At 39.8% G+C, this 14,113-nt stretch overlaps 2 protein-coding genes and 1 long non-coding RNA gene across 5 annotated transcripts in view; 1 reads left to right on the top strand and 2 right to left on the bottom strand.

Annotated features, from left to right (window-relative positions):
• Positions 1–2,319, bottom strand: part of DIP-kappa (Dpr-interacting protein kappa) — a 58,469-nt gene extending 56,150 nt beyond the window's left edge. For 2 of the 3 annotated variants that reach the window (XM_068286521.1, XM_068286540.1), the window contains exon 1: positions 2,054–2,319. The gene's annotated coding sequence lies outside the window, so the exon portion shown is untranslated. The remainder of the gene's footprint in view (positions 1–2,053) is intronic. The other variant, XM_068286531.1, reaches the window with a different exon arrangement.
• Positions 2,320–7,968: 5,649 nt separating this feature from the next.
• LOC137574318 (E3 ubiquitin-protein ligase NRDP1) lies at positions 7,969–9,315 on the bottom strand. Its single transcript, XM_068286589.1, has 2 exons — positions 9,223–9,315; positions 7,969–9,140 (listed from the first exon to the last, which is right to left on the bottom strand). Exon 2 carries the CDS (start codon positions 9,090–9,092, stop codon positions 8,121–8,123), a length of 972 nt encoding a protein of 323 aa, XP_068142690.1. The 5' UTR covers positions 9,093–9,140; positions 9,223–9,315; the 3' UTR covers positions 7,969–8,120.
• Positions 9,316–9,492: 177 nt separating this feature from the next.
• Positions 9,493–11,296, top strand: LOC137574367 (uncharacterized). Its single transcript, XR_011031992.1, has 3 exons — positions 9,493–9,632; positions 9,778–9,966; positions 11,222–11,296. It is a non-coding gene; the product is annotated as an uncharacterized lncRNA (long non-coding RNA).
• Positions 11,297–14,113: the final 2,817 nt, after the last annotated feature.

The following is a 14,113-nucleotide window of genomic DNA, read 5'->3' as shown; positions in this document are numbered from 1 at the left end:
AGAAAAGGGGATATTATATTTTTAGAGGGAATTATGTAGCATACTTTTCAGAGCATCGCCAGCAAAAAAACAAAATAAATCATATTTGTTCTTTCTGTTAATTTACCAAGATTAAGTATCATTAATGATTTTTAAAATTTGTATAAGGGTATTAGAGATTCTTTTCGGATTCTTTTCCTCCCGCTATCTCTGTCAGCTGCTCTGCTTTTCTCTCTGTCTCCCATTCTTGTGAGCGGTCTTGTTGGACGTTCACAACTTGTGAGAATTCTTTCACGTTTGCCATTCTCTTTCTGTTTTCGTTTTTTTGAGTTTTCGCATGGCATTTTCATAGAGTCGCGGCTTTTTGCATGCCCCACATGCCAGTGGCAATGTTTTGCTTTGTTGTTGTTCGTGTTGTTGCTTCTGCTGTTGCACGCCGTGTTGCACTTTGTGCACCCCTCCCCATCCCATCCCAGCCGTTCATCCCCAATATTGCCATGCCACTCTTTGTGTCTCTATACCGGACGCTTTAATATTAAAAGTGTTTAAAATTTTTGTGCATTTCGTCGCCATTGTTCCATGTCTGGACGGGTACACGGCCCAGTCCGTGCTTCGCAAAAGTTTCTCCCCCTCAGCCCTTTTGGCCCGTGGCTTGGTAGATGCATTTGTTGTTGTTGCTCTTTGGGGCACAACACTAACAAGCTTTGTTATGTTTTGTCCTTGTCCTGGAGCTGGTTCTGTTGCTGGTTCTGGTTGTTGCCTTTGAGTTTGCTCAACGTTTTGCCAACTGTGCAAGAGAAAGACGCCCGCAGCGCCGGAAGCGGAAACGGAAGTGTTGCCATTGCCATTTTGCAGGCATCAGCCATTGCATTTTCAGTGAGACGCGGTGCGGTGAGGTACAGTGCGGTGGGTTGGCTTGGGGTTCGCTTTGGTTTTGGCATTTTTGTTGTGTTGATAATATTCCTTTTGGCTTTCCGCTTGTAAAATGTTGCCATGTTTTTAGCTTCAGGTTCAACTTTAGGCGAAGATGGCTGGGATTGGGTTTGGGGAGTCGGTTGAATTTGCTGGGGCAGGGAATATTTCTCTCTGTGTTTGCCTTTTGCGAAAAAGTTTCTGACAGGTGGTTTGTATTTCGTGTTTTGCTGTTTACTTTGTGTAATCATTTCATTTGTCAAAGTTGATTTGGCTGGGAAGCATAACGTCGACAGTTTGACGTGGAGTGAAGGGTGCAGCATGATAAAGTCGCTAACGAGGAAAAGAAGAGGAGAATCCGAACTCCTATTATTTCTGTTGGTTCTTAAATATCAACATATTTCGATTTCAGGATTAATATGGACTAACGACTTTTATTTTTGTTAAAAGATCTTAAAACGGACAGCTCAATACGCAAAGTGTTTATTCTAACATGCGACTCAAAATTTCTGATTTGTTTTCAGGAAGAGGTCGTTCCCATTTCGAAAACTAGTTCATTTTGTTTTATTTATTTCGTAGGATAAATTTTACTCTAGTTCTAAACTAATTTTTAATTTCTAAAATTTAGTTGATTAAATTCTTTTTCATTTCATTTAATAAAAACACAAAAGAAAGGATTGTTCCATTGTCATTTTAAAATTGATCACTTTATATAATTTCTATACACTCGACACTGCTCTCAAAAAGTAACATTAACTATCTCATCGATCAAAATATATACAGGATTGATCACATTTGATCACAAGGGTATTTATAATTAGACACACATTTAGTTACTCGATGAAAATACTTCTGCTCAGTTTAAAGACACACATTTTAATTGATACTCGAGACCTTTTTTTTAGACAAATCAAAAAACAACTCAAGACCAAAACATAAGCAACAGATTTAAAGTAATTTGAACTAGTAGAAATGAATGGAAATAGCCTTTATAGGTGCACTTAAGTCAGTGGATTCCAAAATACAAACAAACAAGTTTGTCAAAATACATATGTATCTGGCTTTTTGTCAACAGTCAGGCCCCGCTAAATGCTTCCTCCAGTCCCATGAATTAGTTTTAGAAATGATTTGGCCGCATGAGGGCAAACAGTTTGTTAATTACATTAAATTGAGCAGCAACACGCAATGGTATGAGAGTAATAATATACCGAAGTGGAGCAACTTCCACAATAAAACTTTCACTCGCACTCGTCTCGGGTAAGGATGCGGATGAAACCGGCAAATGACAACGCACCGAACAGCATTTCGTGTCGAATATCCCGTAAAAACACTCGCGTGAAATCGCAAATCGCCTGTTAGATGGAAAAGAATCAACGTTTACGTCAAACCACAATCAAACGCAACGCACTGTTCCGTCCGTGCAGATGAAAAACCGATTCACTACTGAAATGGCGCTCGACTCCATTGGTGGAAAGGCGGCGACTAGTCCAAGCCGACGACGACCTGACATCGGTTTTGCTCCTCGTCGCGGCACGAATTCATCCTGTCGGTTTTTCGAAATTCGAAAAACAAGAGAGAATGAATCCAAAGAGAGGCCCTCACTGGAAGCACTTGGCATTGAGTTCATTTTGCTGGCAAGGTGATGTGTCCTTTCGATATGGTGTTTGACTCTAGTAGATGATTTGATAAAAATAATACACAGAGTGGGGGTAGAGAAAGATGATTGGCTAGTGCAAGCATCAACTTCTTGGGATAGGCTAATAAGGACATTTTGAGATTATTAAAGAAAATTTTAATAAGACCCCAAATTAAGTGTACCTATTGAACAGATTCTTTAACATTAATTTTAATTATGCAAACACAATGGTGTAAGCACAGCTTTATATCATTCAAACATTAAGGGATCCAAGATGGGAATTATCTTCCATGAGCGTTTATAACAGGCATGGAGATTTTAAATCTTTGCTCATTTCGTTTCTTAAAATGTTTGATGAGAACGAGGATGAGAATATCTGGAAAAAGATCCAAATACTATTTACTACACAGGCCCAGGTAAACATTGTGGCTTTGTAAGTCCTTCAGCAAATATTTAATCTATTTATGCGCTTTGATAATTGCCAGGCAAATGTAATGAAATACTTGTGTACTCAAAACAAAAGTTTACTGCAAGAGATCAATTCTATTCAATGCAGTAGAAACGCATCTTGAATTGAAGTACACAAGGATAATTAAAAAGTTTTAAACACAAAGCAAATTATCCACATATTAAATGAACCCTTATCATCTGAGCTTATTAACCCAACCACACAGATAGAGCACAACCGAGTTAAACCGCAAGCTAATACACAACACCAAACCACCCCTTACCCATTCCCGTGACCGCCGCTTGCGCTGGCTTTCTCTTTGAACCCCTCAACCAAATTAACACGCACATTCAAAGACAACAAAAAAGAAATAATAACTACAACAACTGCATAAATTGGCTTATCTGCTAAAGCACACAAAAATTCTCCCTGTTATATGTATTTCGGGCCCCCTCTTGCCCGCTGTAGTTCCCTCTCCGTACATCTTGGGGCTAAACAAATGTCAAAAGCAGCTAACCAACAACTGCTAACTGGTAGACGGCAACTGGCAACTGGCAACTAGCAACTGGAAACTGGACAACCACAATAAAAATATTCCACATACGCAGTGTTGGCTGGCATCAGTTAGATAAACATAACTGGGGAAACTTAAAACCGAGCAAAATGGACAGACGCCCGGATCAAGCCAGGAGAAACTAAAACACCCCAAAAACAACAACAACAGGAGCAACAACAAGAATATAATGAAATAAACGAAAAATTTAAACCAAGTCTGCAAGGATGACGGAACCTCATCCCACTTGGCCCCACTTATTGTTGCTGAAGCTTGACCAACATTTTATCTGGCAACTAAAAAAAAAAAAAAAGGAACAAAGGATAATTTTTCACTACCATAATGAGATAGAAGAGGTGGGGAGACATATTTTCCCCTGATCCATTTCAAAGCGCATTAAAACGGTTTTATAATGGTTCCATTTGAGTTTATTTTTGGCAATTTTTGTTTGCCAAGATGAAATAAAAATTTGGAAAAAGTTAATACCATTGAAGAATCTGTTCCATGCACAATCGCACAAAGCTCTTTAGACCGAGAACAAATTCCCTTTGACTGCGAATCAGTGTTTCAGACCATCTTCTATCCAGCCATGGCCCTCCGGGGATCAGCGCTTAGCCGAATTTCAACACTTTCAGCTGGATGTCATATAAGAAACGACAACTAAAACTGCGGGCATTAAAAGAACTCTCCGTTTCGCCCCTCAATGCAATTGGCGTGAACTGCAAGTAACAAAAAGTATAAAAGTGGCTTTGTGAGGGGGTGGGGAAGGTGGCGTCAAAGAAATAAAACCCTTTTTGCTTGGCTGCTACATGCCAGTTGTTTCGCTCCTCTTATGACCCCCAAGTGGCAACTGCCAATTGATTCCTAGAGAATGGCCAACTCCGAGGGCGTGGCAGCATTCAACTTAAATCGCATTAGCAGGAACAACAAAAAACTGATTGCATTAAAAGCGTAAATTGCTGCTAAAATTTCAAGTGTTCAGCAAATATGCGTAGGAGACAAACCCAGAGATACAAAGAGAGAGAGAGAGAGAGAGAATGAGGGAGAGGGGTAGAATAAAGAAGGCAAGAAAGAGAAGAAATTGAGAAGCTTACCAAAATAGAAAAAAAAAAACAGAAATGCAAAAGCAACAAAAAAGGGAAACATTAAAGCAACAACTGACAATGGGCAATGGTTTCTGCTTCTACTTGAGTTGGCAGTAGCAGCGGGGAAAGATACTGGTACTTAATCTCCTTTTCGGAGTCCTATTACCATATTTTCGTCATTGTTGTTGCATGCAATTTATGTCCCTGTCTTTTCACAATTGATTTTTCAAAATAAACTCAAAGTCAGAGTCTTAACACAAGGACACACAGGCCATTAAAGACAATGAGTTTTTTTTGGAAAGGAACTAATTCACTAGTTGTTGCCAGTCATGCGGGCTGCCCTTTACTTTACCTGTGACCCAATTATCCTGAAATCATAAAATCGATGAGGTCTGATCAAAAAGTTGATGAAATGACTTGCAATATAGTAACGGACAATGGTAGGCGGAAGGAGAAGTTGAGAGCAATCTATCTAAAGTGATAGTTGCACGTTTTCATCATTTTTTGCTCCTCAACATGCAATAAAAATAAATATATTTGCAACCGTAAATCAAATTAATGCGTACTTAATAAATGCCATTAAATTTTTATTACATTCACACACAAGCACAGAGACACATACGCCATGAATTTGTTGCTGTCCAGGTACATAAATTGGTTAAATCGTTTAGCCTCCATTCAGACAGCTCAAGTGAAATATATGTCAATTGGTTGCAAGTGGATAAACGGTTTTTTCCCCCAACTTTGCAGGACTTCTGCATAATTTGTGGCTCAAGTTTTGTGTTTTATTTGCGGGGCAGAAGCAGAAGCAGAAAGTAAAAGAAATAACTGCTACGATATCGGGAGGCAGTCAAGTGAAGCTTAAAGGTTGATTTATTTGGCGAAAACAAATAGATTTAGGTTGCTGTCAATTTACCATGCGATTTCCTTTTCTTTTCACAATCTAGAACAAGAAAAACCACAAGTCGTTCATATTTCTTTCCATATGTTGAATAATATGCAGCATACATTTGAGGGCTGCTTATGTTCTAGCAATATTGATGCCTTTAACAACTCCAGCTAATCAAAATCCTACCATATTGTCATGGTCTTTCTTGCTGGCTTACTCTTTCCCTATATATTCGCTGGCTGGCTGCAATCCTCAAATCCATTCACCCAGCGACTAGGCAACACATTCACAAAACAAACATAGAAACATGAATGGGAGCATAAAGCAAAATACACCTAATAGCCAGGACTCTGGCCCGATATCTGTGCAACGGGCCTTTGAGGCAACATTGGCGAGTTATGGCCGCCATTTCCGTTTGGTTTTCACAACTCAACGCGCCTACATCGCCTCTTCGTCTGGCTGACTTCAGCCTCCACAGGGCTTTCAATTTTTATCGCTGCCAATTTACTGCCGCCTTTTTTCTGTGCATTCGCTTTTCCAGACGTTTCCATTGTGTTGAGAGCGAGAGCAAGTGATTTATACTAAGGTGATTAGACGTAATTGTTAACCGAGCTGGTTGTGCCTCTGGTGTTGGGCTCTCTGCTGGCTCTCAGATTCAGAAATTTGAAAATTTCACTTTAACAATCAAGTTCGAATGCAACAGGAAATGTCAAACACTTCGGAATCCAAAAACAATGTGCTTCAGGCGTTGGGCGGCAATTGTGGGCGTGGTGTTGCATCGAGTCCTGCCCGTGTGTGTCTGCTTGTGTGTGCGTGCTTGTGTGTTTGTTTGACATTGTGTTATCATTGTCATTGTCAACGATAATGGCAAGAGCAACAAGAGAAGCCAAGCACAATGACAACAATACCCGAACAAATAATATCTAAACTTTGTATTCATTTTAGCTTTATGGACTAACTCAAAGGTTCGTCTATGAAGGAAATGTTTCAGGACCTACTCGGAAGGTATGCCTTTGGCTTTTGCAGAAACAAAAGAATCAACAATGGTTGATATACAAATGTCACTATCTTGCCAAATAGTTTACTTTAGAGCCTAACCTAAATATCTAAAGGAATACAACAAAATGAAATCTGATGTAAGCCAGTAGCTTTATATCCTCAAACAGAACTAGCTCGGTCTTCGACTAACTTTGAAATGCTGAGGCACTTTAGAACAGATTGTATTCAATGTGGTATATATTATAAAGTGTTTATTGATTTTCATTTTGAGTAATATTTTTGTTTCGTATTTTTTTCAATTTTCTCGCCCATTTCATCCACTGTTTTTGGAGTGAGTCAAGTGCAACAAATGCATAAATTAAACTTAACCGAGAGTCAATGTATATGAAAGTGTGCGTGTGTGTGGGTGTGGGTGTTGGTGTGCGAGCGTGCATGTTCTCCATTATCGATACAGAGAGACATTATCAGCACACACACACACTCACATACTATCATTCGTAAGAGCGAGAAGGGGGTAGCCTGGGTGACAGAGACACACACATGGGCCATGCATAAAACATGTCTCGCTTCTCAGTGGCAGCAAATTGAATCAATAATATCCAATCATGGGTTAACAATGCGAATTGATTTCTAGCAACCATGCAAGCTGCCACCAGGACCAGAAGCAGCACCACACACGGGTACAGGACTGACGCCGGGCCGGGGCCGGGAGTCAGCTCAACATATGCAAACACGACAGCACCAAAGATAAGGCAGAAACTGCAACAAGGACAAACCTCGTCCCACCAAAACTCTACTCCAAGTGCTCATGTAAATATTAATTAAGTTTTTGGTTTTTGTCTGGACAGTGTGCTTTTGTTTCAGGTATCAGCCATGAGTATTAGTTCGTTAGTTAGTTAGTCTGTGGTCTTTGTCTAATCAAGTCACTTTCCCCTCGGCCCCGTGGCCAAAGCATCCTTCACGCAACTCTCCCGTGTCACTTAATTAACTTCGCACAAAATAACTAATTTGTTGTCTAAGTTGGCATGTCATATGGCAAGTAAATTTATTGAGCAAATTTATTTGAAATTATTATACTAATTAAATTTTCAAAAAATTCCATAGGAGGAAACTGTGGAAGCAGCCGCCAACTACAACGAAGCGAACCTTTTCACATTTCCATTACAAGTTTCTGGGCCCGATGGCATCTTAAAACCATTGAAAACTTCAAGGTCCTGAAGAGTTTACACTTTAAAGAGCGAAACGCAGCATAAAAAGAAATTCAAATGGGCGGAATAGTACATTGCTTATTTTTTTTTCTTGTTTTTTTTTTTTTTTTTGCTTTTTAACATTCTTAAAATTTAGTTTATACGAGTATTATTCCTATGAATACAAGTATATGCTTCTGCGCTTAGGATACATTTTTCGGCTTTTTTAGTTTTAGGAATGTAACAAGTTTAGATTGTGTTGTGTCGTTTGTCGAGTATCTTTTGTGTATGAATTTGAAATGGTATTAATTGGGTGTATAAGATCCATAGATGCGGTTAATAAGAACATTGGCTTAAAATTTTGACATGAGTGAACCACGGACAATGTAAACTGTAGAAAAATATACAGCACTGGACCAAGACAGACGCGACTTAGGCCATCGCATCCACGACTCCATCATCAAAGATCATGACCATACCCATTCCGGGACGAAGGTTCTCGGGCATGTGGCTGTTGTCGCAGTCCAGCAAAACTACACAGGACTTAGCAGTCATAGTAATGGGCAAGATCCGTAAGACATACTGCACGAGGCTTTGATGATTCGCTCGACGGTTTTCGAGGTTCGCCAAACCATCTGGCCAACGATCCTCGTGACACCGGTCAGCAATCTTGTTGATTAAATTTAATGGACAATGGCTTGCGGCGAGTCCATCCCTGATCCTCAGGTGTAAAAATATATCCGGCGTGGATATGAGACTGCCCCAGTCGGTAATACGGCCCATTCTTAACGCGTTACCCCACTGCATAAGTGAGAAGCGATCAAGCTGATCCCCAATAGTTCCCACCACCGTATTCGAGTACCTCAAACCGGTGATGTAATGCTGCAACATCTCTAGTTCCCGACGGTGATACGAAATGCGGTTCTGCTGATCAGCCAAAGCCTCTTTCATTTTCACTACCTCTCCACGCTGTTGCATCACTAATTCGCGCAACTTTACCACGCAATTGTGCTCAGACATCTCATCCTTGGGCACCGTCAACCCGCAACCCTTGGAGCACTTAATATCCATTTTGGGATTATGGTCACAGCTAGCCAAATGCGATCGAAAATCCTCCAGCTGAACTACCTCAGGGCATCCGTTCTCGAAATAGCAGCACTTTATCTTCAAGCGCCCGAGCATTGCGCGCATCAGGCGAGAGGCTGGCACCAACTGACTATTGGACAATTGTGTACGATCCACCGGGCAGTTGTTCTTCTCCCTAATCCATTTCCCAATGCACTCCTTGCAATAGGCGTGCTCGCAAATGGGCGACTGAACCGGATTCTCCAGGATATCGGTGCAAATCGGACATAAAAGTTCTTCGTCGGTGTTACCGATAATAAGAGCCATGTCGAATCCCATGTTTGTTTTTTGTTTCTTCTCAGGACTAGGGTGTCAATGAAAATGTGGCTAAAACAAAAAAAAACAAAAAAAAAAAAAAAACGAATAAAACGAATAAAAATTTCGAAAAATTTGTTAAAAATAAAATTACCGTAGACTTTTATATAGAGATATTGTCCGAATAACTTGATTCTACTAACTTTCGTTTGAAATGAATGAATGTGTCGTGTTCAGTCGGTATGTAAGGTTTTTTAGCACTGACATTAAATCTCACAGCCTACTAAATTTTAAATTCAATTCGAAAACATGAATTAAGGCCTCACGCCATCTTTGGTATACCCCATTGAACATTTACATTCTTGTCACTTTACTTCATCATCTCACCTTATGCCTTTGTTGTCAAATGTGTTTGATTGAACTGAGACAGCACATAAATTTATCCAAGTCCAAAAACTTAACAAATGTTGAACTGAAAAATAATCACAATCGGCAAAGTTTTGTAAGATCTTTCTAAATCACTTTGTTTAGTCGATGGGCAACTAGAAAGGACACTGGGAAAAGGTAAATTAAATTGCTTGTTCTGCTGAGAATGTACGACACAAGTTTGAGTCGTATATTTGTTCTTTGTTTGCTGCCTTTACTTAACAACGAAATAAGCCCTTAAATTTGTCGACCTCATTTGTTGCCGCCATCGTCCTCCTTTTAGCCTTCGGATGATTATCATCAAATGAGTGGGACGCATCGTCGCTGACAACGGCAACACCAGCATCAGCAGCAGCAGCAACGGCAGCAACGGCAACAGCAACAGCAACTTGGGGCGAATGTGGCACGTACGCTTTTTGCAATGAAATGACAACGAGTACAACAAATATAAATGCAAATATACAATTTTGCGGTAAACATTTGTAGCTCGTTACACCAACACACACACACACACACCCTTAAAGAGTCTCACGTACATAAAGTGTTTCTGGTTGGAGTTGAGCCAGCGTTATTAGTTAGTTGCGAGTCGTTGGAATCGGATCCTCTTGCCATCCGGAAGTGTTGATTTTCATTAAATAGCGTTAGTTCAATTGGAAAAATGTTGTTGTTGTTGTTGACCAACTTATCAAATGAGACCGCTTCAGTGGGTCGAGAAGCATATTATCGGAATCAAGTCAAATGAAAATTGCTGATAACTTTCTAATTCGCTTCATCAGTTTAACAATGTAGCAAAATATATTAATACGTATGTATATTTATACGTGTTATTAAAGGAGCTGATTGATTTATTTCCAGCAGTGTTGACCAATACAAAAAACATTTAGGGGAAAAACACAGAACAACACTTTTCGATTAGAATTTCAATAACTGTTTTTTCATCCTGGTGGACAAAAGTTATTCAAAGAGATGAAAACTTTCACAGTGACAGCTGCATTCGGAGATAAGCAAGCTTTGGTCACTTGGAAATGCAATTCAAAAAGAAATTGCATAAGCCAGTGATGTCTGTTGTTGGGAAAGGGGCTAAAGGGAAATGAAGAATGTTGTAGAGCTATACACACACACACACACACACACAGAGAGAGAGAGAGAGAGAGAGAGAGGGAAAACACTGAAAGTATCTGTGAACAATGGCAAATCCAAAAGAAGAAAAATATGAAATTTAATATCCAAAACGGATGGCAAGAACCAAATGAAATTTTAAACTCAAACTAGAAGTATTCCCATCCATATTCAGTGTGTTTATATGTATGTGCAGTTGATATAGTGTAAATATTTTGACATGACAATATGATGTCACAATCCCCTCTCGCCTCTCCCCTTACCCCATTACATCTGCTGCCACATTTTCTATTCATAGTGCAACCGAAAACCAGTTCTTCCATCTCTGTCTCTGTTTGTCTCTGTTTCTGTCTCTTTTTCCAAGTGTAAGAATTTATTTGTTTGCCAATGTCTCAGCATTTGCAGTTAATTTGTTAAAATTTTACTTTATAAATACAATTTTGGCAAAATTTGTTGTTTTGTCTAGATTGTTGACTTGTTGGTTGCCCAAGATACAAACACAGTTGGCTGCTTAAATGTCGCCCTGTCTGTATGTGTGTGTGTGTGTGTGTGGCGTGTTGGTGTGCGTTGTGCCATAAGTTTTCCAATTTGCATAACTTCCGCAACAGTTTGGAGGCTATAAATATGCAAAAGGGTTTTACAACCAGGCTAAGAAAATGCGCAAAACAGGAGACCACGAGGGGTAGAAGTGAAAAGAACGAGGTGCAAAAATGGATGATGGTTTTTCCTTTTGTTGATAAATTTCATTTCGTTCTCGTTTCGAATGGGAATTGGCATTACCATTTAAATGTTGGAAAGCAATTCTTTTCATTTTGGTTCGCATAATGAAAGTAAAAACAGAAAAGACCTAAAGGGAGTATTTAAGTGAAAATGTACCTTTGACTGATCAGAATCACCAAACATCAAACTACAAGCTATACAACGTTGAACCAGTGAATCAGAGATACTATTTACTAGGAGTCCAATAATGTATGACTCGAGCAGTTATGATACTAAGGACTCACCATAGTCAGGTTGTACCTATCTTCAAACTGAATACTTAAAATAAGACAAATAGATGACTTCGATTCCTTAAATATGTCGATATTGGATGAGACGTATCAATAGAGACCTCTAAAGGCTTGATTCAATGGTATGTAATTAATGATTAAGAAAGTCCGTTAGTAATACATCCTTAGCTCTCTCATGCCTACTTATCTCGCAGATTCAACAGATTCTCAATAGACAAAAGTCATTAAATGGTTTAGTCTATTCTATGTTAAACAGGTTTTATTTCGAAAGGTTGATTCGACTATCAGGATCCATTTCCTAGGACAACAATGTAGTTGTCCTATTCATGCTATTGTTTCATTCTGTTTGTGCCACACAAATGGACAAAACATACAAAAAAATTACCATGAATTACTGTAATTTGGCTTGTGCTGTTTGTGCTAAGCCATGAACATTAGAAGGAAATGGCACAAGCCATATTGTACATGGTGGTCATCGTAGAAGTCGTAGACATCGTCCACATCATCCACATCATCGTCATGAAGAGGCTGCCCAAACGTGTGGCCATGTCAGCCCGATCTTTTTGGTCCGTGAGCAAGCGGTCACGTTCGTATTGTATGACCGGAACGTGCAGTTTCTTTTGCAGGATGAGAACGCAATAAGCACAAGTTTTATGCAATAAAATTAGCCAACACACACACACACACACACATACACACACACACACACACAGGACACGCAGGATGCTTCAGTGGCTGATAAGATAATTTTATTTCCTCCGTTATTGCATAAAGTCATGTGAGCAGCGGAAATGAGTTGAAAAACTAAAGTAAAGCGTCTACGTGCTGGCCCAAATGAATGACAAACGGCAAACGACAGTTTCCACTTCACTTGGTTCTTTTAGACAAGTGAAAATGGATTTTAATAAGATAATTGACTTGTCTACCCTTTGGATGTGGTATAGAACATTGTATCGAATGGCGAATGAAATGTAAAGAGGCTTTTCAAATGAATACCAAATTAATTTACCCCAAATACATAAATGAATGTTTATGTGAAACTTCAAATTGTACAAACTTCATTCTTACCCTAGGCCTGAGTCATAAAAACATCAAAGTCACCTGCCATTGGCCTGTCATAATCAACATCATCGTCGGTATCGTCGTCATTCGATTTCACTACACAATTAGGCAAAAGGCCAACTTCGACTTGCACTTGGAGTTGACTTTATTGTCCGCTCAAGCGATACTAAATCGCTTGTACAAATTATGCCATTGGCATTGGGCTCCACCGCCCGATTCGCCCCAGCTCCACTTTTTTCATGCCCATATTGCACTTTTTTCATGGGCATATTGACTATGAGATGCCATTTGTAGCCATTTCTAAAGGATCGAACCCATTTAAGTTCTAACACGATTGATTAGTGTTAATATCGCTTAATTCTCGCAGAATTCTTTTTTTTATTTAACTTAGAGACAGACATTTACAAGCAAACATGTGCTAAAGAGTATACAGATAATCACTTTATCAAGAAGAGCAAATTGCGCTCATATTTTGGTGCTTTGCTCAACCGTTTTGGCTGAAATTTAACAACTGACCGCACACACAAAAATATTTTTTGCTGCCACACCCGAGGCGACAAGCAACCGGCAACAAGAGCAACAACAACCACATCATAAGAGACGGCCTCAAGTGCCACAAGAGCACTTAATACTAATTAGCTTTGCGCCTATGCCGCCGTGACCTACGACCTGCCATGGAGCATTTCCGCCAGCCAGAGTGGTGCAAGGAGTCGGTCGGATGGGGGATTGGGAGTGGGAATTGGCAATCTGTGCCGCGTTTAAGTGTCCGCAACACGCAGCGGACTATGGTTTGGGTTTGGGTTTGGGTTCGGGTTAACAGCTTTTGGGGTAGGCGTCATTTTTATGAGCTAATTAAGTTGTTAGACTTGATGAAAAACTCATTTCAACAAAGGCTCATATCTAATTTGCATTAATTACGACCACGAATTATATGAATTTTCCGCTGCTCTTTTCCGGCTTCCCCTCCCTAAAAATTGAAGTGCCCTCAACCAGCAGACCAATTAATAAATATCATGACTGATCTTTATCCATCCTCAAACTTTCCCCCATCCCTAACAACCATTACCTCCTTTCTCCTGTTAACTAATTGGCTGGCAATTTGCATTTATTGGCAACTGCTAAAAATAAGTTTCATGGTACAAAGTCTTGCAACACTTGCAACAAGGCGTTTCCCCCCACCCCCAACACCGAATCGACCATGTTGCCCGAGAATGTCATTCTCTTGCTGCCAAGTGCAAATTTGTACATAGTTTATAATTTGTTTAGCCAACTTGGAATGTGGGGTCCAGGCAGCGGGGAAGAGAGGCTGGACCGGCTGTCGGGGCAATTGAAATGAAAACGCGCAACTTTTTAATGGCCACCGAAACTTGAAAACTTCAAGTTTTGACTTGCTCTAGTTAGCCTGGTCGACCAAAAGTTTGCAAATTA

Source organism: Drosophila tropicalis, unplaced genomic scaffold, assembly GCF_018151085.1.
Source record: "Drosophila tropicalis isolate 14030-0801.00 unplaced genomic scaffold, ASM1815108v1 contig_1116, whole genome shotgun sequence".
In the NCBI taxonomy this organism is placed as follows: domain Eukaryota; kingdom Metazoa; phylum Arthropoda; class Insecta; order Diptera; family Drosophilidae; genus Drosophila; species Drosophila tropicalis.
This window is presented reverse-complemented; position numbering and strand designations above follow the sequence as displayed.